Source organism: Culex quinquefasciatus, chromosome 1 (genome assembly GCF_015732765.1).
Source record: "Culex quinquefasciatus strain JHB chromosome 1, VPISU_Cqui_1.0_pri_paternal, whole genome shotgun sequence".
In the NCBI taxonomy this organism is placed as follows: domain Eukaryota; kingdom Metazoa; phylum Arthropoda; class Insecta; order Diptera; family Culicidae; genus Culex; species Culex quinquefasciatus.
The window spans coordinates 114,798,073-114,825,077 of NC_051861.1; the positions used below are offsets into that span (position 1 = coordinate 114,798,073).

At 32.9% G+C, this 27,005-nt stretch overlaps 1 protein-coding gene across 2 annotated transcripts; it reads left to right on the top strand.

The window, feature by feature from the left end:
• The first annotated feature begins 282 nt into the window (after positions 1 to 282).
• Positions 283 to 25,218, top strand: LOC6045259 (EF-hand calcium-binding domain-containing protein 1). Of its 2 annotated transcripts, none has more exons than XM_038249568.1 (5): positions 283 to 647; positions 6,846 to 7,369; positions 18,351 to 18,831; positions 18,891 to 19,006; positions 19,133 to 19,432. In XM_038249568.1, exons 2-5 carry the CDS (start codon positions 6,948 to 6,950, stop codon positions 19,164 to 19,166), a joined length of 1,053 nt encoding a protein of 350 aa, XP_038105496.1. In that variant the 5' UTR covers positions 283 to 647; positions 6,846 to 6,947; the 3' UTR covers positions 19,167 to 19,432. The 2 variants fall into 2 exon arrangements, with proteins under 2 accessions (XP_038105496.1, XP_038105498.1); XM_038249570.1 differs by lacking the exon at positions 19,133 to 19,432 and adding an exon at positions 24,860 to 25,218 and having other exon boundaries at positions 288 to 647.
• Positions 25,219 to 27,005: the final 1,787 nt, after the last annotated feature.

The following is a 27,005-nucleotide window of genomic DNA, read 5'->3' on the forward strand; positions in this document are numbered from 1 at the left end:
TCTCTAAGAACCATAAACCTCCCAAAGTAACTTCCCCAGTTTGTTTGGCTCTCGGTTCGAATTACACTTCCTTCGTCAATCGGGTTACCTCCTCATCCACCACCCACGTGGCACCTGCCACGTGCGTCTCTGTCAGTCTCGTCCCCTCCGTCGGTCCTCAAATTCAACAAAACCAACGACCACAACAAGAGAGAAAGAGAGAGCCCAATCGTGAGTTTGTTTATATCAATAATAGGGATAAAAATAAACCTGAATCCAGTCAAAACCAGATTTTTTTTTGCGTGAACTTTCGATTTGGCATTACTTCATTTCCGATTGAAGAAAAGTGCATTTCCTGGGGCCAAAAAAGTCCTGTCCAATCAGTGAGGGTCCAAGGGCCACGCCAGGACCTTCGGAGTTTAGTGCAAACTCACGGTCTGTGTGTGTAGGTCACGTGCAAAAGTGCAAACTTCCTTTTTTCCCCCTGACGTGAGCTTTGAAGTCTTTTGTGTCTGAAGAAGAGAAACAATACGTGAAACGCAACATAATAGATCGTTCAACAGTGATAAGCAAGTTGTGTTTGTTCTGCTCGTTACTGGTGCCTTTTAAAGAATCGTTGTTGTTCGTGTGTGTGTGTGTTTTTGGGAGTTCTCAAACACTTCTCATAGGTGAGTGTTACAAAAAGTTCGAGCTTGAAACCTTGACGGATGGACGTGAAACGAATTCAACTTCCGGTGCTATTTTTCAATGCTTTAAACATCGAGCAACGAAATTGAATGGAAAACGCCTTACGGTATGCAACCGTGAGCACCTCAAAATTTCGAGCACTCTATTCATCGATCGAACGGTGCTGGCAACCTCGTGCTGCCGCCACATGGCTGACGTGCGCTGTGCAGCGTCGCGACGTCGTCGTCGTCGTTGGTTTTGACTTCAGAACTGACAAACAGTCAATGTTCGTATGGTTCGGTTGGGTTTGATTTTACACATTAAAATTATGATATAAGTAAGCATAACAGGTTTTATGTTTAATTATTGTCAGTTTGAAGTTATTTTAAAATTACTGACATAAAAAAAATTACAAAAAAAAACAAAAAAAATACGGAAAACTATTTATTTGAATTATTTTTTACATTTGGGTAATTCTCTGTCAACTCACACAGCAGTTGCCCCGACCCCTCTTCGATTTGCGTGAAACTTTGTTCTAAGGGGTAACTTTTGATCTGATCACGAATCCGAGGTCCGTTTTTTGATATCTCGTGACGGAGGGGCGGTACGACCCCTTCCATTTTTGAACATGCGAAAAAAGAGGTGTTTTTCAATAATTTGCAGCCTGAAACGGTGATGAGATAGAAATTTGGTGTCAAAGGGACTTTTATGTAAAATTAGACGCCCAATTTGATGGCGTACTCAGAATTCCGAAAAAACGTATTTTCATCGAAAATAACACTACAAAAGTTTTAAAAATTCTCCCATTTTCCGTTACTCGACTGTAAAAAATTTGGAACATGTCATTTTATGGGAAATTTAATTCACTTTATGAATCTACATTGACCCAGAAGGGTATTTTTTTCATTTAGAACAAAATTTTTCATTTAAAAAATTTCGTGTTTTTTTCTAACTTTGCAGGGTTATTTCTTAGAGTGTAACAATGTAGAGCAGACAATTAAAAAATTTTGATATACAGACATAAGGGGTTTGCGTATAAACATCACGAGTTATCGCGATTTTACGAAAAAAAAGTTTTGAAAATGTTGGTCGCCGTTGATCATGGCCCTTCATCGTCACCCGCGACAAACACGGACGACGAAACAAAAAGAAACGCAAAAAGTAACTTTTTCAAAACTTTTTTTTCGTAAAATCGCGATAACTCGTGATATTTATAAGCAAACCCCTTATGTCTAAATATTTTTTTTTTGTAATTGTCTGCTCTACAACTTTTTAGAACATTGTTACACTCTAAAAAATAACCCTGCTAAGTTAGAAAAAACACGAAATTTTAAAATGAAAAATTTTGTCTTAAATGAAAAAATGACCCTTGTGGGTCAATGTAGATTCGAAAAGTACATTAAATTTTCCATAAAATGACATGGTCCAAAAATTTTTACAGTCGAGTAACGGAAAATGGGAGAATTTTTCATACTTTTTTAGTGTTTTTTTCGATGAAAAATACATTTTTTCGGAATTCTGAGTACGCCAACAAATTGGGCGTCTAATTCTACATAAAAGTCCCTTTGACACCAAATTTCTATCTCATCACCGTTTCAGGCTGCAAATTATTGAAAAACACCTCTTTTTCGCATGTTCCAAAATGGAAGGGGTCGTACCGTCCCTCCGTCACGAGATATCACGCAAATTGAAGAGGGGTCGGGGCAACTTTTCCCGATTTCGTGTGAGTTGGTAGAGAATTACCCATTTAGAATCAAAAAGGGGGGATTATCTGAAGGTTTGTATGGAACTTCGGATAATCAAATGATAAACACAAAATATTTTTTAAAATCAAATTTGAACTCCGCGTCCCCGTTTTAGTCGAATTTTATTGTTGATTGTCTTAAAAAGTAATTGATGTATTTTTTCAACATTTAAGCACCTCCATTTTGGCCGCCATCTTGGATTGAAAAAATCTAAATCACCTCAAGGAGCCATTACACTAACGCAAACAAACAAACTAACTAGCACTTTTTCGTGTTTGACAGTTTGTGGCAAACTCGCAAACAACGCAAAATGTATGCAGGCTGACGTTCGTACAAACATGCAAACTGGCAAACTGTCAAAAATTGCGAGTTTGTTTGTTTGTGTGCCGTCGTGTAATAGCTCCTTTAGAATAGCTTAGGAGTAACACTTAGGCTCAACAAAGAAAAATAAGACAACGAAAAAACTTGACTTGAAACATCAAGAAAAACAAAATCAAGAATTTTTAGATATTTTGCGCAGTATTGTAGTTGTAATCATGCCTTGTGCACTTTTACTAATGGATGCTTTTTTGACTGGAATGTTCTGTTCTGATTGGTCGGCTTTCTCAGTCGGTTAAAAAATAATCAAGCGATGTTTATATTAAAACTGCCCGACGTTTCGACCGGTTTTGTCGGTCTTCTTCAGGGGAAAATTCAGGACAAAATTTCCCCTGAAGAAGACCGACAAAACCGGTCGAAACGTCGGGCAGTTTTAATATAAACATCGCTTGATTATTTTTTAACCGACTGAGAAAGCCGACCAATCGGAACTTTTACTAATGTTTATATATTAGAGTAGTTCTCTACCAAAACCGGGAATGGATTTTATTTGTATTTTTTGATTTAGCTCAATCTTTGTGGGGGTCTTTGCTATAACCAAAGAAGCTATTTTGTGTCATTGGTTCACCCATACAAGTCTCCAGACAAATTTGGTAGCTGTCCATACAAAAATGGTACGTAGATATTCAACTATCTGTAACATTTGAATGAATTTTCTGATCAATTTGGTGTCTTCGGCAAAGTTGTAGGTATTGTTGAGGACTATTGAGAAAAAATAGGTACACGGAAAAAAAATTGCCGATTTTTTAGTTAAGTCACGAATTTCCCAAAATATGTATTTTTGATATTCGAGATTTTTTGATATGTTTTAGGGACAAAAATCCGCAACTTTTGAGCCATAGGGAAACATGGTCAAAAAATCTGCCGCCGAATTAAGATTTTTTGAAAAAATAGTGATTTTTGAAAAAAATCGAAATTTCATGCAAAAACAAATCTGTCGTAATTTTTTAATGTAAAATTGAATTTCCAATCGAAAAAAACTTTACAGATTTTTTGATAAAAGGCTCTGTTTTCAAGATATAGTCACCGAAAGTTTGAATATAGCGAAATATTTGCAGTTTTTCGATTTATAAAAATAGTGACCAAGAGTGACCATTTCTGAAAATATTTTTTTTGAAAAGTTCAGAAAATTTTCTATGAAATTGTCTAAGAGACATTCAAGATTGGACCTCTGGTTGCTGAGATAGAGCGGCTTAAACAAAAAGAAACACGACAATTGAAGTTTTTTAAGTCTAACCCAAAAAGCCAACCATTTTCTAATGTCGATATCTCAGCAACTAATGGTCCCATGTTCAATGTTAAAACGTGAAACATTCGTGAAATTTTCCGATTTTTGGAAAAAAATATTTTGAAAATAATTAAATCAAGACCAACATTTTAAATGGGCGTAAAATTCAATGTTTTGCCCTTTTAAAATATTAGTCCTGGTTTAAAAATTTTCAAAATATTTTTTTCTAAAAGATTGAAAATTTCACGAATGTTGCTGAGATATCGACATTAGAAAATGGTTGGCTGTTTGGGTGAGACTTAAAAAACTTCAATTTTCGTGTTTCTTTTTCTTAAAGCGGACCCGAGGTCCAATCTTCAATGTCTCTTAGACAATTTAAAAGCAAATTGTCTGAACTTTAAAAAAAAAATCAGAAATGGTCACTCTCGGTCACTATTTTTAAAAATCAAAAAACTGCAAAAAATTCCCTAAAATAAAACTTTTGGTGGCTATATCTTTAAAACAGACCTTTTATCAAAAAAACTGTAAAGTAATTTTCGATTGGAAATCCAATTTTACATTAAAAAATTACGTCAGACTTGTTTTTGCATGCAATTTCGAATTTTTCCAAAAATCACTATTTTTTTTTAAATTCATAACTCAGCGGCAGATTTTTTGACCATGTTTCTCTATGGCTCAAAAGTTGCGGGTTTTTGTCCCCTTAAACATATCAAAAAATCAAAACCTCGTTCCACAAACTGAGTATTGTTCTTTGAGCTATTGTAGGACTCTGGGCCAAATATGAGCAATATCGGTCATAATTTACTCGAAGATGAGGTGTGTATAAGAAAAATCGAAAAAAATGTATGAAAAATTGAAATTTCTTACGGTTTGGTCTGCACGGTGCGCTTCTTTCTGCCAAATATTCCCAAAAGTGAGATTTCCGTTAAATAAAAAATAATGCTCTACATTTCTGTAGAACATGCCAAATTTTCCGATCTTTTCAAAAACAATATTTTCAAAATTTGTAAATCAAGACTTACACTTCAAAAGGGCTAAACATTCAAAATTACGCCCTTTTGAAATGTTAGTCTTGAAGAAATTTTTTTGAAAATATTGTTTTCGAAAAGATCGGAAAATTTCACGAATGTTTCATATTTTAACATTGCAAATCGGACCATTAGTTGCTGAGATATCGACATTAGAAGCGTTGGGCTGTTTGGGTGGGACTTAGAAAACATCAATTTTCCTGTTTTTAAACCTTTGCATGGCAATATCTCAGCAACTAAGGGTCGTATCAACAAAGTTCAAAAATGCAAAATATAGAGAATTTTCTCAGCTCTTCATAAATTTTTTTTTCAAAGTTGGGCAAACATGTGCACTAATTTAAAAAAATGAAAAACTGCGACTATTTTCAAAAAAGTCACCTTAAAATAGATTTAACTTGAAAACGGAGCACTTTATCAAAATTTCACGTAAGTACTGCAAATTTGATTTCACATTGAAAAATTAAGTTGAAAAATTTTTGCGACCAATATTTCGATTTTTTTTAAAAATCAGTATTGATTCAAAAATTTATAACTTGGTCATAGATTTTTTGCACAACCTGTAAATTTCTGAAAAGTCGGCCTTTTATATTCTCTAAAACATATCAAAAAAATAAAAAATAAAAATAAAAAAAGTGTTTTTTTTGGAAATCAAGTTTTAGTGACAAAAAGTGAAATAAAAAATCACCAAATTTTTTTTTACCGTTCATCATTTTTTTTCAGTGTAGTCCATATCCATACCGAACATTGCCGAAGACACCAAATTGATCGAAAAATTCCTTCAAAAGATACAGACAGATTTTTGAATTTTCATACATCGTTTTTGTATGGACAGCTGCTAAATTTGTATGGAAAATTAAATGGACAAACTAATGATGCAAAATGGCTTCTTTGGGCATACCGAAGGCACCAAAAAAGTTTCAGAACAGACAATAACAAAAATTTTGATATGTATATATAACAAACTCCTTAATCATCACGAGTTATCGTAATTTTACGAAAAAAAGTTGAAACATATTTTAAACATTACATAGTATGTAATTATGGAAATAATCAAAAATGTTTTTAAGGCTTTTACAAATTTTATTTAAAGTTTTTGTGCCGATCTGAAAAGTCAGAAGGCAAAAAAAAGTTACCAAATAAGTTAATATTTAATGGAAATGTAAGTGCAATCAACTGAAATCAATTTAAAACACATTCCCAAATGAATCGGTTTAAAATTGAATGCAAAACATAATTTTTAAAGAAAAATCTATTTTTTTATTTTTTTTTTTTGGTTAACAAAATCTGCCATTTATTTAGCTAAATTAAAAATTGGTCACAACAAGAGCAACAATAGAATTAAAATTGTTCATACGTAAAAATAATATAACTCATAAATTACCCTGGTCAAAACATTTTCATTAAAATTAACAGTTTTAACATGAATATTTATGTAAAACAAAGCTGAAAGGAAACCCACCATTCCGTAAGGGACGTATATGAACGGATTGTATCTTCTTTATTCAAGAAACTAATAAAACAGTTTTTTTTTAATTTTCTAGGTTTCAGTAAAATCATTTTAAGGGCTATGAAATGAAGTTTTAATTAGGAACAACTCTGAAATTAAACTTTTATCAATCATTTTCTACTGTGAATTGTTTCATTAATTTTTCTTTTGTTATTAAAACCTCCTTATTACCTGAAATTATGGTATGGCAAAAATCCAAAATAAAACTCACGGACTGTTGTCATCATGACATTGAATCGATGTAATCCACCACGTGCTAATCCTTAAAATATCCATAACGTCGATTCCGTTTCTTCCGATTCTTGTTGTTTCAGGTTCAGAACACCGCGACCAACTGATCCGAAAAACCGTCCAAAACCCAGAATCAACAAACCACTTCACAGCACCTTCGGGTTACCATAGCGGCGGCCACGACGATGAACAGGTCCCGTTCGGTTCCACCAGGAGGCAGCACCGGCCCCACCAAGCTCCAGCTGTCGTTCCAAAAGTTGGCCATCGGCGCGGTCGCAGTTGCCGGCGGCGGTTCCAAGGGCCATTCCGGTGGCAAGGGAGGTGGCCTGGCAACGGTGCTAAACACCCGCGGCGGGGCGATGATAATGAAGAGCGTTTCGATTTTCCTGGCCAGTGGCAGACGAGCCTCCGCGGTGTCAAGAGATCGGTCCAAGTCCGGCGGTGATCGGTGCTGCGCTGGTAAGGGCGGTGGTCCGGATAAGGACAAGGAGCGGGGACGGCGCGAGTCGCGGCGCAACAAGAAGATACTGGCCAGGATGGACGAGCTGAACGGGAAGCTGAACCCGAAGATGCTCGAGATGTACAAGCGGCGGACGCACTTCTCCAAGTGAGTGACAAGTTTGGTCCAGAAAATATCCTATCATTTGAAAACGGTGTACTTTATCAAAATTATGCGTAAGGTTTGAATAAATTTCAAATTATATTTTGCATTTTAACATGAGAGTAATTTTCTAAGAATTCGGTAAATCATTTTTTTTTTTGTATTTTTTTATCCGACTGAAACTTTTTTGGTGGCTTCGGTATGCCCAAAGAAGCCATTTTGCATCATCAGTTTGTCCATATAATTTACCATACAAATTTGGCAGCTGTCCATACAAAAATGGTGTATGGGTAATTCTCCGCCAACTCACACAGCAGTTGCCCCGACCCCTCTTCGATTTGCGTGAAACTTTGTCCTAAGGGGTAACTTTTGCCCCTGATCACGAATCCGAGGTCCGTTTTTTGATATCTCGTGACGGAGGGGCGGTACGACCCCTTCCATTTTTGAACATGCGAAAAAAGAGGTGTTTTTCAAAAATTTGCAGCCTGAAACGGTGATGAGATAGAAATTTGGTGTCAAAGGGACTTTATGTAAAATTAGACGCCCGATTTGATGGTGTACTCAGAATTTCGAAAAAAACGTATTTTTCATCGAAAAAAACATTAAAAAAGTTTTAAAAATTCTCCCATTTTCCGTTACTTGACTGTAAAAAAAAATTGGAACATGTCATTTTATGGGAAATTTAATGTACTTTTCGAATCTACATTGACCCAGAAGGGTCATTTTTTCGTTTAGAACAAATTTTTTCATTTTAAAATTTCGTGTTTTTTCTAACTTTGCAGGGTTATTTTTAAGAGTGTAACAATGTTTTACAAAGTTGTAGAGCAGACAATAAAAAAATTTTGATATATAGACATAAGGGGTTTGCTTATAAACATCACGAGTTATTGCGATTTTACGATTTTTTTTTTTTGAAAACGTTGGTCGTCATCGATCATAGCCGTTCATTGTCACCCGCGACAGATACGGAAGACGAAACAAAGAGAAACGCAAAAAGTAACTTTTTCAAAACTTTTTTAAAAATGTTTCAACTGACGCTATTTCCGAAAACCAGAAAATCGCATTATCTGAAATCAAGTACAGAGTTTTTTTAATAAGTCACTTATTAAATACAATAGCTTGTTGGATCTTTAAAAAAAAACTCTAGAAATGATTTCTTTTGTTTTGGATACAACATATAATTATGTTCAGTTTTTTTTTATGTTGGTTAAAGTTTATTTCTTACAACAAAAACCAATGTTTTTAGACAAATTTTCAGTTTTTTCTTGTAAATTTAACCAAAGCGAAAAATTTAAATCTTTTTGGGAGAGATAAACTACTTCATTCCCAGAAGTAATTTTTACCTTTAAAAATGTGTAATTTAATTTTTTTTATCTATAGTTATGATATGAGACCATCGAATTTAACACCTTCAAAAGTTTGTGTTTTGATGAAATTCTTAAAGACTTTTTTAATAACAAACATTCAGATTTTTAAATAAATTTAATTTTTAGGAAAATATAAAAAAAAAAACAAATTAAAGGTATGATAATTCTAGAAAAAAATACATAAACATAACCACATTTTGTACAAAAAATCGTCCACAGAAAAAAAGTTTAATTTGGGATGGTAAGAAATTTTAAGGTTGGTTATTTCCCCTTTTTAGGTGGAATTTTGTCTCGATTTAAGGGAAAAAGTGCACACAACTTAAGATTCGAATTTACACACCTTTTAGAGCAATTTTGCCATTTTTTATTCATGATCAAATATTCTGTATTATTTTTTTCCAAAAAATCATTGCTCCTCGCCATTTTAACTGCTTTTTGACTGCAAATGATAGATGATAAATAAGACTTTTAAGAAAAATAGTTTGAATTTTTTATTTTTTTTTTCATTCGAAAATCTTTGTTTTCTTTTATAAAAGTGCATTAGTTTTCAAGTTAAACTCAGTTTGCTGATAATTTATTTGAAACTTTTGCTTTTTTTAAGTTTCAATAAATTGTGAAAAATAAGATTTCTTTATTTTAATTTATTTTCATATTAAAATGAGAAATGCAAAAAGGAAAATACTAACACCCTTGTTCAGCCATTAAAAAAAATATTATAAGGTTTGATTCAAATACAAAACTATAAAAATACTTTTATTATTTATGAGGTATTCCAAGTAAGGTTAAGTGATAATTTTATTAAATCTTTTTTTATTTCTAGCCCAAAACAGGATTTTTTATGTACTTTTTTCTCGACCCTTTCCGATTACAATGAAACTTTGTAGACATGATATCTTACGCTTATATGAGCCAACGTTGTGTATAGCGATAATGACAATTGAGAAGGGCGTAAATTTTTAACACATTTTTGTATTTCGTAATTTAATAATTGCTGTACCTTGAAGCCGTTGCATCGTATCAAAAAGTGGTCAAAGACAAACTTGTAGGAAATTAGACGGGCTTTCTGAGAAAAATACACTGACAGAAAATAACACGCCAATTTTATGAGATTTTTTTATTTTTATGTTTAAAAACCAAATTTGAAGGTGAGCTCAAGAGTTTTTTCGTTCAAAATTTTTGTGAAAAAAGCCTAAGATGTTGAAAAAAGACTCACTTAAAATGTAGGATGGAGCAACTCAACCAAAAAAATTCAAAAATCATTTACTGAAACATTTTTTTTTTTGAAAAGTGCTCTAAACGTGATAATTTTCAAAAACCAACCACGAAAGTCGATTCTCTAGACAATTTTACATAAAAGTCTCCATATTCACCACTGTCCTAAGTCCAATCCTTGTAAAGTTACAGCAAGTTTTAAAAATAAGAATGTTGGAAAAATAGGGTTTTTGATGGTTTTTGGCAATTTCTATAAAGCTTGTCCGATTTCCCCTTAGATTGTGTTTGACCACTTTGCAAAATAGCTCGTTTTTGATTATTTAAGCTAATTTACTTTCCAGGTTACTACCATCCACTGAACTACACTGAAAAAAAATATAAAGAACTGTTGTCAGGTGCGATCAATGTGAATAAGCTTATATCTGTACTTACAATTGAAATGCTGTCAAAGGCAACCTTAGGGGAAATTAGACGAGCTTTCCGGTAAAAATATATTCGAGACTGAAAACCCAAGTCTGTCTTAGAGAAATTGACAAAAACCATCAAAAAACCTATTTTTTCAACATTTTTAATTTTAAAACCGCTGCAACTTTACAAGAATTGGACTTAGAACAATGGTCAATATAGAGACTTTAATGTAAAATTGTCTGGAGAATAGATTCCCGCATTCGGTTTTTGAAAATTATGAGAAAATAAAACAGTTTCAGCAAATGACATTTGTATGGTTTCAGGTGAGTAGCTCCATTCTACATTTTTTCGTGAGCCTTTTAAATCATCTTGGGCTATTTTCACAAAAATTTAGAACGAAAAAAATCGTGGGCTCACCTTCAAATTTTACTTTTAAACATGAAAATTGAAAAATCTCATAAAAGTGGTGTGTATTTTTCTTTCAGTGTATTTTTTTCAGAAAGCCCATCAAATTTCCAACAGGGTGTCTTCGACCACTTTTTGATACAATGCAACGGCTTCAAGGTACAGCAATATTTTAATTACGAAATGCAAAAATATTGAAAACACTTACACCCTTCTCAAATGTCTTTATCGAGTGAAACAGGCTCCATATAAACAAAAATGGCTTACATAAGCGTAGGATAACATGTCTTCAAAGTTTTATTGAAATCGGAAAGGGTTTGACATGGAATTGTTCTATATTTTAAACATCTTAAATTTTTGGGTGAAATGAAAAAATATAATTTTGCCTTAATAATTGTGTGAATTTTCCTCTTGTTATGCAACATTTCAAATTCAAACAATTATCATCTGTGCAGGAATAACTAAAGAGTTTGGAAAGTTTCTGAATTAATTATTTTATCACGAAATTCGTGAACGCCAAACATTTCCCTACTTTCCATTTTCGATTAAACTTTAACTTCCACCGACGGCCATAAATCCGTGCTCATTAGGTATGCCAGTTACTGGTTAAAGTTTATAATTACAATGTCTCACGTAACGTTCTGTCAGCCCTCCTAAAAGAATTAGAGAGAAGACCTAACAGGTTGTAAATACATCAAAAAATTGCTCTTCTTCCCTTTGGGACCAGACCTTAACAGAAGTCAGATAGTGTGACAAAACAGTGCGTGCCGGGTGACAATTTGTCGCAGTCTGGCCAAAAAAAGTGGCAAATAGAGCCAGAACCACGAACTCGTTTGTTACCGTTGGTGTTCATTTGTTTGCTTGAGCGACTGGTCACGCAAGTTTCAATTTTCACGTTACGATGTTAGGGTTAATTTTTGCTGGTTAAACTTTTTTCTGAAAATTGATTCCAGGCCATCAACCCAAATTTGTTTTCCTTTTTGATGGCTCACAACATAGCACATAATCCACGTGTGTTTGTGCATGTTATCAGTTCGTACAATATTCCAAGTCGTAAAATTTAAGCCCTGCACGAGAAATAACCCGAAACAATGCTCCTTGCATCGCCGTTAAATCGAATCATATCCAGGATCCTGCCCAAAAACAAATCAATAATATGTAAATTTTTACGAGCCAATCGGAAATAAAGCAAAAATTGTGCTGCTGTTCGCGAACAGCAAACTCTTGAAAACGAGAGAGGAGCTTCGGTTTAAACGATAACCTGTGTGTACCGTAAAATCAACAAAACAAGCATCGCGAGTTGTATTTTTGTGCATTTTTTTCTGGACGAGGACGGAAACCTCGTGAAGTGAGGAAAGCGGGGAAAAGTTTCACTTTATGTTGATTTTCCTGCCTGCCCCACCCCTTTGCCTTGTCATTACAAATTTGGCTGGCAAAACGCCAATCGTTAAAAAAAGGCTGGCGGCTGCCAAATCGCGCAAAAATATTTGAAAAACTGTCCCAAAAGCAATACCAAGTTATAAACCTTGACCCGTGAGCCACTTTTGCGTTTATTGAAGTTTTGATCGCAAAAAAATGCAGCCTTGATTGGCAAATGTTGTGCGAAATGTACAGCAAACAACATCAACATCAACAAAAAAAAAAGTAAACCAAAACTATTGGAACCGATCAGGTCGTTGACGGAAGTGTTCAACTTTTGGAGGAGGAAAATAGTTTGCCCTGAAGGGATGGTACCTGTTCCGATGACAGGTTATAAGAAGGGGTTCGAAACCGAGCAGCACCCACTTGAACAAAACTGGAACGATTTTGAGGGGGAGGGTGGAGAAAATCAGCTATTTTAGGTGAGTTTTTGGTGGGAGGTACTTGAAAGGAACACTTTTTTTTTTGAATATATGTATTGTAAACCAGGGGAGGTAAAATTTTTTGCTGACATACCAAGAGAGTAAGTAAAAAGTTGATATTTGGAAGATTAAATTTTCTTCTTTCTGGAAAAAAAATATTCAACATATACAAAAAAAAATTTATGAAGAAAATTAGAAAAAAATATCGAAGAATGTTTAATGCTATTCTCTCGGGAAAAAAAAGTTTCACATTTATTAGAATGCAAATATTCCACATAATTCAAGGTAACTAACATCGCAAAAGTGCATATGACCACTTTTCATTAACCTTCCAAAGTTTTTACTGTGCGTTATTGGTTCATTCAAACAAATTTCAATTCAATTTTATTGCAGTGGTATCTTAAAAATTATTTTTTGATTGCCATAGCAAAGAATTAGGCAGTTTGATTTATTTTTATCTAGAAGTTTCATAAATTTCAAGGTTTTTATAATCTCGTCTCTATTTTTTAACAAGAATAAGGTGTTAAATGTTATTGTTTAATTTTATCGCGTTCATGATGTTGTTATTTCCTAATCATTTAAAACTTGGAAAAAATTGGAAACAATATTTGTTGGGTAACAAAGTGACAAAATAAAAAAATAAAAAAACTATTGAGCAATTCCGGCCCAAAACAGGAATTTTCTAGGTACTCTTTTCTCGACCCTCTCCGATTTCAATGAAACTTTGTAGACAAGTTATCCTACGCTTATATAAGCCATTTTTGTGTATATCATGCCAGTTACACTCGATAATGACATTTGAGAAGGGCGTAAGTGTTTTAAATATTTTTGTATTTCGTAATTTAAATATTGCTGTATCTCGAAGCCGTTGCATTGTATCAAAAAGTGGTCAAAAACTAACTTTCTGAAAAAAAAAAAATACACTGAATGAAAAATATACTCCACTTTTATGAGATTTTTTGATTTTTTAGTTTAAAAGTAAAATTTGAAGGTGAGCCCAGGATTTTTTTCGCTCAATTTTTTTGTGAAAATAGCCTAAGATGTGACAAAAAGACTCACGAAAAATGCAAGATGGAGCAACTCACTTTAAAAAAATACAAAAATCATTTACTGAAACTGTTTTTTTTTTTCAAAAGCGCTCTAAACGTCAAAATTTTCAAAAACCGAACTCAAGGGTCGATTCTCCAGACATTTCACATAAAAGTCCCCATATTGACCATTATGCTAAGTCCTATCCTTTTAAAGTTATAGCGGTTTTAAAAATAAAATTATTGAAAAAATAGGTTTTTTGATGGTTTTCGGCCATTTCTTTATGACAGACTAGATTTTTCAGTCTCGAAAGTATTTTTACCGGAAAGCTCGTCCAATTTCTCAAAAGTTTTTCCTTGACTACATTTCAACTGGATGTATGGGCTTATAGATATAAGCTAATTTACTATCCAGGGTACTATACCACACTGAAAAAATATTATGTTTTCAATAATGAGCAATGTAATTAGCTTATATCTGTAAGCCCATACATCCAATTGAAATGTGGTTAAAGACAAACTTATGGGAAATTGGACGAGCTTTCCGGTAAAAATGTTTTCGAGACTGAAAAATCATGTCTGTCATATAAAAATTTCCAAAAACCATCAAAAAACCTATTTTTCCAAAAAAAAAAAAATATTTTTAAAACCACTGTAAATTCACAAGGATTGGACATAGGACAAAGGTAAATATGGAGACTTTTATGTAAAATTGTCTGGAGAATCGACTCACGAGTTCGGTTTTTGAAAATTTTGACGTTTAGAGCACTTTTCAAAAAAACAGTTTCAGTAAATGATTTTTGTATTTTTTTAGGTGAGTTGCTCCATCCTGCATTATTCGTGAGTCTTTTTGTCACATCTAAGGCTATTTTCACAAAAATTTTGAGCGAAAAAAAACTTGGGCTCACTTTCAAATTTTACTTTTAAACTTAAAAATCAAAAAAATCTCATAAAAGTGGAGTATATTTTTCATTCATTGTATTTTTTTCGGAAAGCTCGTCAAATTTCGAGATACAGCAATATTTAAATTACAAAATACAAAAATATTTAAAACACTTACGCCCTTCTCACATGTCATTATCGAGTGTAACTGGCTTGATATACACAAAAATGGCTTATATATGCCTAGGATAACATGTCCACAAAGTTAAATTGAAATCGGAGAGGTTCGGGTACAACCGATTCCCTATTTGACATGGAATTGCTCTATTACACAAAGTTTTGCGTATGCTTTTGAAAGAATGACTGGTGTTTTCTAATTTAAAACAAAGGTTCCCATTTGTTCCCAGAATGAGTAAAATTTAGGTGGGAAAAGTTATCCTACAGATGGTTATCCTAGGAATAATTTATAGCGCTATGGCGGCCATCTTTATGGCATGCGGGATAACTTGTCATGGTTATCCTAGGAACAATTTTTAAGAGAGATTCCAAAAATTCAAAAAAAGAACAATTAACATTATCTGGACACGTTTCTTGGCAAAACATACTGCCCTACATTCCTGGAGTATGAAAATATGGATGTGAATGAAAAAAAATCCAGAAATATATGAACTTCGAATATTTTAATTCAAATGTTCAATAAATTTGAAAATCCTTCTGGAATGCGACTCTGGGTCATTTCCGGGACATGCATTTAAACAAAACTTGTTGCCCTACATTCCTGGAGCATAAACATAAAACTTGGAATGAGGCCATATGGAGAAAAAAAATTCCAGAAATATTTGAACTTCAAATATTTTAATTCAAATATTCAATAAATTTGCAAATCCTTCTAGGATGGGACTCTGGGTAATTTCCTGGACATGTATTTAAACAAAACTTGTTGCCCTACATTCCTTGAGCATAAAAATACAACTTGGCATGAGGCCATGTGGAGAAAAAAAATTCCAGAAATATTTGAACTTCCAATATTTTAATTCAAATATTAAATAAATTTAAAAATCCTTCTAGGATGGGACTCTGGGTCATTTCCTGGACATGTATTTTAGTAAAACTTGTTGCCCTTTATTCCTTGAGCATAAACATAAAACTTGGAATGAGGCCATGTGGAGAAAAACAATTCCAGAAATATTTGAACTTCAAATATTTTAATTAAAATATTCAATAAATTTGAAAATCCTTCTAGGATGGGACTCTGGGTCAATTCCAGGACATGTATTTAGGCAAAACTTGTTGCTCCACATTTCTTGAGCATAAAAATACAACTTGGCATGAGGCCATAAGGGGGAAAACCATTTCAAAAATATTTGAACTTCAAATATTTAAATTCAACAATTTAATAAATTTAAAATTACTTCTAGTCCCATCCCAGAAGGATTTTTAAATTTATTGAATTTTTGAATTAAAATATTTGAAGTTCAAATATTTCTGGAATTTTTGTTCCTCCACATGGCCTCATGCCAAGTTGTATTTTTATGTTCCAGGAATGTAGGGCAACAAGTTTTACCAAAATACATGTCCAGGATACGACCCAGAGTCCCATCCTAGAAGGATTTTCAAATTTATTGAATATTTGAATTAAAATATTTGAAGTTCAAATATTTCTGGAATTGTTTTCCTCCACATGGCCTCATGCCAAGTTGTATTTTTATGCTCAAGGAATGTAGGGCAACAAATTTTGCCTAAAGACATGTCCTGGAAGTGACCCAGAGTCCCATGCTAGAAGGATTTTTAAATTTATTTAATATTTGAATTGAAATATTGGAAGTTCAAATATTTCTGGAATTTTTTTCCTCCACATGGCCTCATGCCAAGTTGTAATTTTATGCTTAAGGAATGTAGGGCAACAAGTTTTACCAAAATACATGTCCAGGATATGACCCAGAGTCCCATCCTAGAAGGATTTTCAAATTTATTGAATATTTGAATTAAAATATTTGAAGTTCAAATATTTCTGGATTTTTTTTTCCTCCACATGCCCTTATTCCAAAACTTATGTTTATGCTCAAGGAATGCAGGGCAACAAGTTTTGTTTAAATACATGTCCAGGAAATTACCCAGAGTCCCATCCTAGAAGGATTTTCAAATTTATTGAATATTTGAATTAAAATATTTGAAGTTCAAATATTTCTGGAATTTTTATTCTCCACATGGCCTCATGCCAAGTTGTATTTTTATGCTCAAGGAATGTAGGGCAACAAGTTTTGTTTAAATACATGTCCAGGAAATGACCCAGAGTCCCATCCTAGAAGGATTTTCAAATTCATTGAATATTTGAATTAAAATATTTGAAGTTCAAATATTTCTGGATTTTTTTTTCCTCCACATGCCCTTATTCCAAAACTTATGTTTATGCTCAAGGAATGCAGGGCAACAAGTTTTGTTTAAATACATGTCCAGGAAATTACCCAGAGTCCCATCCTAGAAGGATTTTCAAATTTATTGAATATTTGAATTAAAATATTTGAAGTTCAAATATTTCTGGAATTTTTATTCTCCACATGGCCTCATGCCAAGTTTTATTTTTATGCTCCAGGAATGTAGGGCAACAAGTTTTGCCTAAATACATGTCCAGGAAATGACCCAGAGTCCCATCCTAGAAGGATTTTTAAATTTATTGAACATTTGAATTAAAATATTCGAAGTTCAAATATTTCTGGATTTTTTTGCATTCACATCCATATTTTCATACTCCAGGAATTTAGGGCAGTTAGTTTTGTCAAGAAACATGTCCAGGTAATGTTTATTGTTTGTTTTTTTGAATTTTTGGAATCTCTCTTAAAAATTGTTCCTAGGATAACCATGACAAGTTATCCCGCATGCCATAAAGATGGCCGCCATAGCGCTATAAATTATTCCTAGGATAACCATCTGTAGGATAACTTTTCCCACCTGTAAAATTAAGATTTAATTCAAAAATATTGAGCACAATTTATTTTTGATTTCAAATATTTTTGTGTTTTTTTTCATAAGCATTAGCAAAAGCAGTTATAAAACAACTATTATGAGAAAATTCTGAAACTTTAAATAATTTTATTCATGTCAAAATAATTTATTCATGCTTCTGAAGTAACTTCGGTATTTTATTCCTGCAAACATCAACATGACTTATAAAAGTTTGAAGTATTAAAAAAATCTTTTTGTTCAAACATTCTTCCAAGTTTCAACTGTTTTTTAGAGTGCGTTCATGTTCTGTTTGCAGTTCTCTGAGACTTCAGGCAAGATTTGGGTGAAACTTTGTATGTACCTTACCATTTTCATTATGTGTTCATTCATAAAAGTTTTCAAACAATTTTGGCAGCTGTTCATACGAAAATGCTTTTAAAATATCATGAAATTTGTTTCTTGAGAAGTGATACCCTGATCGATTTGGTGTCTTCGGAATAGTTGAATAGGCATTACTTAGAACTTTTCAGAAAAAATAGTTACTCTCTTTAAAATACTCTTTTTTAGTTCGACTTTTTACAAAACAAATTTAAATATGCCAAGATTGTGAAAATTATTGTTTTTGACAATTATCGTATTTTGACATGTTGATAGAATGACATCTTATGAGCTGTGACATAAATTGATCAAAATTAGTTTGGCAGTGCTGCCAATTTTCAGAAAAAATCATGATTTTTCAGAAACACGGAAAAAACGACACAAAACTACGTCTTTAGAAGTAAAATTGAAAAATAAACTTTGAAAAATATTAGCAACGGCCTAAATTAACATTAAAAAACTAAAAAATAAAAAAGATTTAATTTAACATCTTTCTCAATTTCCCTCCCTTCTCTCTTCCCAGGATCGAAGTGGAGGCGCTGTGTAAGATCTTCCGCAAGCTGGTGACGAACGCGTCGCTCAACTCGAAAGCCCTCGCCGCGAACAACGCCGGGGTGATCGCGAAGGCCGGCTCGTCCACGGACGGCATCGACCGGTCCGTGTTCCGGGAGCTGCTGCACAGCACCTTCGACATCGTGACGGAGGAGACGTTGATGGAGCGCATCTTCTGCGCCTGGGAGAAGGGCTACGAGGGGCTGCCGATACGGCTCGAGGGGTGGATCCTGGGGCTGTCGACGTTCCTGAAGGGGTCCCAGGCGGAGAAGACGGCGTTCTGCTTCCGGGTGTACGATCTGAACGGGGACGGGCACATCACGAAGGACGAGATGTTTGCGCTGCTGAGGAACTGCTTGATTAAGCAGCCGCAGGAGGAGGATCCGGACGAGGGCGTCAAGGATCTGGTGGAGATTGCGCTGCGCAAGCTGGACATGGACAAGGATGGGAAGGTGAGCGGGGGTGGGGTTCAGATTATGAAAACATGATAAATCGATTCACTCTTCCCCAGGTCTCCTTCCAGGACTACCAGGAAGCCATCGCCGAGGAGCCGCTCCTGCTGGAAGCCTTCGGGCAGTGTCTTCCCTCCGACCGGGCCACGGTGTCCTTCCTGTCAACCTTGCAAGCGTAATGAAATTTTGTTCCTCCTTTTTCCCCATATTCACCCATATAAAGTTGCTCAAACTTTCCTCTCTTCTCCTCCCTGCCCTTATCTAAACCCTTTCTTTCATGACGGTGATATATGTTTAACAGAATTCCGCCCCATTGGCCTCCCCACAAGACATAAGGTCCATAAAAGACGTAACGCCCATAACTCACTCGCGAGCTTCACAGCCATGAAAAAGCCATCAACGATAATTTCCGACAACAAGCAAAATCTAAACTAGTCATAGTCAATAAACGGGGCGGGAGGATCCAAGTCCTGGCTTCTTCCCCTTCCTTTGGTGGGACCAAACAAGAACCCGTTCCCAACCAACCTTCCCCGTTGACTTAAAAAAAAGGTAACGGAAGCGCAGTGGCAGGTCTTTGTCAATAGACAAATCCAGCGAAAGCTCCACGCTGCTTTTTGATGGTGAGAGATTTGACAGCTCCCATACTAAATGTCTCGATTTTCATACTTTTTGTTAATTTTCTTCTAAAATAAAACACTTAACATATGAAAACTATATATTTTTGGTTCCCAAATTTCCTGCTGAATCGAATGGTGTACTTATCTCAATTGCAAATTTTTCGAACAGTTTTTATTTTAATAATATTCTAGACACATTTTGTGCACCTAATCAATCAATACTTTTATCATAAATAATCATTTTATTGCTTAAAAGTTAAGTTTTCCTGAGCTCCCATATTCAAATACATGGAAGCTGTCATTTTTAACACCATTGGCCACCTAGCGGCCATTTCAAACTGGATACGTCTATGTTGTCACCTCTTTCGCTGCCACGTGTGCTGTGAGCTGGGGTTGCTTTGATCTACAACAAAAATTTTGTAGCTTTGAAAAGTTTCATCAAAGCAGCCCCAGTCAACAGTACACTAAATTCTGTGTGCCCAAAAAGCTTTCCGTGTTTTGTGTGATGTCTGTTCCCCCTTCCACACCGTCATGTGGCTGTTGTTAAATTTGTTGTGTGTGTCTGCTCAACTGTTACACAAGCTGTTGTCGCGTGAAATGTACATTGTACATGTTACACAAGTTTTGTTCCGCACACCTCAATGCTCTCTATATCGTTTCTACTGCCTTCCTGTGTGTGTGTCCTTCTGTCTGTGCGTCTTTGCTTTCGCCCAAATGTCCTCGTTTGTTGATAACTAAAAAACAAAGAAAAAGTTTTTTCTGTAATTAAAGAGTGAAAAGTTATTGCCTGAGTAATTTTCGTTAAACGTAGAAATACAAGCGAATTTTCTTTGTATTTTTGCTATTTTAATGAAACTTTGTGCAAAAAGATAAAAAAATATAAAAATTAAAATACCGTAAAACGGGGTGACTTTGATAGGTTTCCGCAAAATGAAGAGTACATTTAAAATACGTAAGGAATGGTTCAGATACATACTGACCGTGGTAGAGAAGTGTTCAAAGTACCTCAAGAAGAACTTTTCATAAATTTTTGAAAGGTTTATAAAGTTAGTTAACTATAGTTAAGAAAATGTTGATGGAAGTTATTATTTTAAACTTCTCAAAGTGTCATGATTTTCTCAATGATCATGATTTTTAATCGGAAAACGGAATGCATTTTCGGATTCTTTGGACAATTTTCCACTAGGAGAAGGTTAAACATGTTTGTAAATAATAAATAATATGTGTTTTTGAAACACAGTTAAAGAAAAATCAAAATTTATAGGCATTTTCAGTTAAACAAATTTCATGTAAAATTTGAAAACATGTGATTCGTGCTTCGAATTCAGTATAAAATGCAATAGAAATCGATAATTTTGTAAACAAAACTAGTTTTAACAAATTTCAGGCAAAATTCCGACTTTTTAACAATTTTACCTAAAATTTATATGTATTTTGTTTAAAAGCTTATAAACTTAGTTAACTAAACATTAAAATTGATTTTTTTCCTAAAAACTTTATCAACTACTTTAGTGATGGTATATTTAACGTACAAATAAAATTTGAACATCTTAAATATGATTTTAACAAGAAAAACTATGACTATCAAAGTCACCCCGGAATTAAAACTAAGAATTTTTAACGTAACTATTTTTCTAAACACTATTGAAAAAACTTTTTTTCCAAAATAGTGCATGGACTTTGTGTGGCCTACCCCGATACATGTTTAAAAAATAATAATCTTGAGAAAAACCTTACTTGTTGGAAAATATTCTAAAAACAAATTGAAATCCTATCAAAGTCACCCCGGCATCAAATCAAAAATTTTAAAAATACTTGCAAAAAATTAAAATATTAAAATTCTCTCTATCTCTCGCGTTTTTTTTATTTAACATCAATTTCAAGTTCTGCGACCTCATTTTAATAAAATTTTATTGTCATCATCTGTTGCGGATCGTCTGAATAGAGACAGCAGTTTTTAAAGCATTTAAAGCAATTAAGAAATCGATGCACTAATTTACCCGATCTATATATGTTCTATATCCAGAATTTTGTTTTTAATATTTAAATATTGTGAAAAATCGTCGTTTCGTTTTTTATATGCGATAACTACTTTTCGTGAAATGCAGCGTTCATTGAAAAAATTCAAATCAAAACCAAAATTTGAAAATGTAAAAAAAAAACTGTTTTTGTTCTTTCAAGAAGATTCCGTAAGCTCGGGTGACAATGATAGATTCGAGATTTTTAAGCAAAATAAAAATATGAATTAAATAAAAACGGAATAGTATGGAACTGAACTGAAGAGTACAATATAAATATGTACGTACGGAATGCTATGAAATCATACTGACCATGGTAAAAAAGTGTTCAAAGTACTTCAAGAAGAAGTTTTCATAACATTTGGAATAGATTTGACAGTTAGGTAACTATAACTAAGACAATGTTGATGAAAGGAATTAATTTAATATTCTCAAAGTCTCATGATTTTCTCAATGAACAATATTTTTAATCGTTAAATGGAGAGCATTTTCGGATTCTTTGGACAATTTTCTTCTAGGCGAATGTAAAATAAGTTTGTTAATAATAACTATTATAAATTTTTAAAATATAATTCAAAAAATTTCAAATTGATTGGAATTTTCAGTAAAACCAATTTTATATAAAAGGTGAAAACTTTTGGTTTGTGCCTCAAATTTAGTTTTAAATGATAAATCAATATTTTTTTAAACACAACCAGTTTCAACGAATTTCGGGGAAAATTGTGACTTTTTAACAATTTTGCCTAAAATTTTTTTATATATATATTTCGTTAAAAAGCTGATAAACATGGTTAACTGAATATAAAAATTGTTTTTTTTTCTTAAAAATATATTAGCAATTTTAGCGTTGATAAATTTGACGTAAAAATAAAATTTGAACACCTTAAATCTGATTTAACAAAAAAAAAACAATGGCTATCAAAATCACCCTTGAATTCAAAATAAGAATTATCAACGCATCTTCTTTTTAAGTACTATTTCGACGTCGTCGTGCTATCTTGTCGCACCCGCCATTTCGACGTTCCGAGAAAAACGCGTTTTAATGTTTGACCTTGAATATTCAAAAACGAGAACACGCAATGTAAACAATAACAAACACGTTTTGTTTGGCTCACCATTCTGTGCATTGTCCCAAAGTTTGGTTGAAGTTGGCTGCTGGAGTCCCGAGTTATAATTACAAATGTTTACGGTAGTCTAGCTTGTACGTGCGACAAACGCATCCTGACTTTCCTGGCCTGAAATCCCTATGGCCTTTTGTCGCACTTACATCAATTTTCATGGAGTGACAAGATAGCACGACAAGATTGAAACTACTTTCATATGTAAAGTGACAAAAATGCACGGAGTTTTTTTCGATTTTTGTTGAATATCTCAGGATTGAAATCGAATTTTGGGGATCTGTGAAGGTCAAAAGGTGAGGCATTGTGAGCTGCACAAAATGGCGTTCTTAACTCAATTTGGCCCAAAATGCACGTAAGACAAGTTAGCACGATGGCGACGATTTATTGATTTTTTTTATTTTTTTTTTTTTTCAAAAAACTGTGCAGGGACCTTGTGTGGCCTACCCCAGTACATGTTTTAAAAATAATAATCTTGAAAAAAAACCTTAACAGTTGGAAAAAAATAAATATTTTCAATGTCACCCTGGGATACGACACTATAAAAGTGTCATGATTTTCTCAATGAAAATGAGTTCGAATCAGAAAACGAATTGCATTATCAATTTTACACTAAGATTAGTTATAATCAGTTTCGATGAAGTTTTAAGTATTATTGAAACAGAATTAAAAAAATGTCTTCATTCATAGGCATTTTTTAGAGAACAAGTTTCTTAGTAAATTTGCTACAAAATTGCTTTTGATGGCAACATAAATTGATATTTTTACCGAAAAAATCAATTTGTAATGAATTTTATTCAAACTTGTGGTCTACTCCAGTAGATATTTTAAAAATGTAAATCTTGAGACAAATCTTACCGTTAGAATTATAATTGAGAAATAAATTGAAATTATATCAGTGTCACCCTGATTTACGGTACTCTTTAATCTTAACATTGGAAATCATTTTTAAAGAGAAGTGCAGAAGATTTTGCAAACATTTAATTTTTATATGAGAATCAAACCAACAATTTTCGAGTTATCTCAAAGGTATAGTGAAAGTTCAACTTTAATGATGGTGTGTAATTTTATTTTTTTAATTTTTATATATTTTTGCTCTTCCCCCCTCGACTTCAATGAAAACTTAAAAAATATTTGCAACGGCCTTGGTTATCACCTAAATTTTTGAGCTCGAGAAAAGGGAGAATTCTTGAGCTTGGGAGTTACTTTGGTTGCTGTGCAGTGCACCCTCAAACATTAAATAATAATAAAAATTTCAGTAAGCGCAAAAATCACTCAAATTAAATATTTTGTAGCGCTTTAGTTTAAATTTATGGAGTCGATGAGCGAAAAATTGAACAAATATTTGCAATTTCAACAATACTTCAGGTTTTACAGTTTTAATCCGAAAAGTCAGTCAAATTATGGGGAATTATAAAAATAAATGTTGGATTTATAGTTTCGGCCCTAAGGTTTTAAAATGCGGGAAATTACTTTTTTTACGCTTTTTAAAGCTAATTTCGCGGTTTACGATAGAATTATAAGACTTTTTATCGAAAAGCATATAATTATTCTTTTGAATCCTCAAAGTCATGCCCAGCAATGATTTTATTTTCTAATGATTTAAAAAACTTGTTTTGGTCCAATGTTTTGTTAAGAAATGTATTGTCACAAATAGTTTAAAGACGATTACAAACCAAATAATGATGTGTCAGTGAAGGATGAGTTAAATAGCATGTAATTGAGTGCAAAAAACTTTTGCTATTAAGCGATTAATTACGTCACGATAGTTTTCAGCCTTCTCACCCCGAAAAAAATAACGCTCTCATGGGTAATCGATGCTAAAGTTCAATTTTATTGATCGTTTACCAGACAATGGCCAATGATTTGCCATTCTCCCTCGAAATCCGTCAACATGGAAATTGTATTCTTTGCAGAGTCCGCGTGAAATTAACATTTTTTTTTTAAATATGATAATGCTTATTTTTAACCCAATCATTCTGCTTCCTTGTCTCACCTGTTTTGTCCCCCCTCTCGAAACTCATTTCCATCCAGCAAGATCATCCATCATTGTATAATACACACTCAATTAAAACCATAACACCATCCAACCTGATCGCATAACAGATCAGATTGATGCAAAAAAAAAAGTAAAAAAAAATCGCAACAAGGAAGGCGCCAAAAAATCAAAATCCGGAATCAATTTTTAAGGTACCCAAATGACACTAATCAACTTGCTTTTGTATCTTTTTTCATGACCATTCCGTCATCAACAACAACAACATCCGAAAAGCAGTCAGGAGGAATCCACCTAAGGAGCCACAGCTTGACGCACCAGCAACTATTGGGACCACTTCCCTGGCGGGTAGTGATTTGATTTTGCAAAGAATTCATAATTGATTGCAGCAGTAGCAGCAGCGGCTATGCAGTATCAATTAAGGTGAAGCACTTAGAGCAGGTTTTATGATATCCATTGTTGTCTTAAAAAAAGCAGATAAGGTAGTCTAGGATTGAAAAAAAGAAGCAGGTTTGTTCTGTTAAAGTTGCGATTGATAAAGGAAGCAGTAGTATTGGTATAAGTAGTAAAATGTAAATTTTATAACCTTCTGTAATGTGATGTAGAGAGCTAATAAAACAACGTTTGCTAATAAATCTTATTGATGTTTTATAATTTTGTTCTTATAGAAAGTAAGAAGTTTAGAAGAACGTTTTAAGGTGAAGCTGTTGATCATTTTAGTTAATTTGTTAATTTGTTAATTTGTTAATTTGTTAATTTGTTAATTTGTTAATTTGTTAATTTGTTAATTTGTTAATTTGTTAATTTGTTAATTTGTTAATTTGTTACTTTGTTAATTTGTTAATTTGTTAATTTGTTAATTTGTTAATTTGTTAATTTGTTAATTTGTTAATTTGTTAATTTGTTAATTTGTTAATTTGTTAATTTGTTAATTTGTTAATTTGTTAATTTGTTAATTTGTTAATTTGTTAATTTGTTAATTTGTTAATTTGTTAATTTGTTAATTTGTTAATTTGTTAATTTGTTAATTTGTTAATTTGTTAATTTGTTAATTTGTTAATTTGTTAATTTGTTAATTTGTTAATTTGTTAATTTGTTAATTTGTTAATTTGTTAATTTGTTAATTTGTTAATTTGTTAATTTGTTAATTTGTTAATTTGTTAATTTGTTAATTTGTTAATTTGTTAATTTGTTAATTTGTTAATTTGTTAATTTGTTAATTTGTTAATTTGTTAATTTGTTAATTTGTTAATTTGTTAATTTGTTAATTTGTTAATTTGTTAATTTGTTAATTTGTTAATTTGTTAATTTGTTAATTTGTTAATTTGTTAATTTGTTAATTTGTTAATTTGTTAATTTGTTAATTTGTTAATTTGTTAATTTGTTAATTTGTTAATTTGTTAATTTGTTAATTTGTTAATTTGTTATTTTTTAATTTGTTAATTTGTTAATTTGTTAATTTGTTAATTTGTTAATTTGTTAATTTGTTAATTTGTTAATTTGTTAATTTGTTAATTTGTTAATTTGTTAATTTGTTAATTTGTTAATTTGTTAATTTGTTAATTTGTTAATTTGTTAATTTGTTAATTTGTTAATTTGTTAATTTGTTAATTTGTTAATTTGTTAATTTGTTAATTTGTTACTTTGTTAATTTGTTAATTTGTTAAATTGTTATTTTAATACATTTGAAAGGTAATTGAACATTAAGATTCAAATATGTTGATGTAATGTTGCACTTTAGACTGACAGAAAAGTGAAAAAGTTGATTTTCATTTATCGATTTCTATTAAAAATTTACATCAATACATCAAAAGCCCCTTTTACCACCATTTGTATGCATTTACAATCCCAACTTGAGTATTTGTACCAGCCCCCCTCTCTAAGTAACCGCAAACCGTCATTTTTCCCACCAATTACCTCCCTCTGAACGCAGACCAGAGACACGGTTCATCGGTGGCCTTGGCCACCACACCTGGACACAAAAGCGCCGCAAAGGGGCCCGGCCACATGCAATTATTACCCACCGGCCAAGTTTTCACGTTCTAGCCCGCATACAAAGTGCAGAACATCAACCCTCTCCACCCCGACCCTGACCCTTTGCCGGCTCGCGCGATGTTCTTTTCGCAACTTTTCAACCTTCCAACTGTGTCAAACTGTACGTACTGCTGCAAACATGCATATGCCTCGGAATAATTTCCAATTGAAAGTTTATTTTTAACATATTTTTGGTTAAATATAACTGAAACAAAGGAAAATTGTGATCAATTTTAAGTTTTTTTTAAGCTTTGATGAATTGTCCAATCATTTTGACATTTGGTCCTAATTTCAACATTAGAATAAAAAAATATATCGCTAAAAAAGTTATTCCGTCTAGTACAAAAGAGGAGGTTCGCCAAAGTGCCATCATTAATCACCTGGCACATCA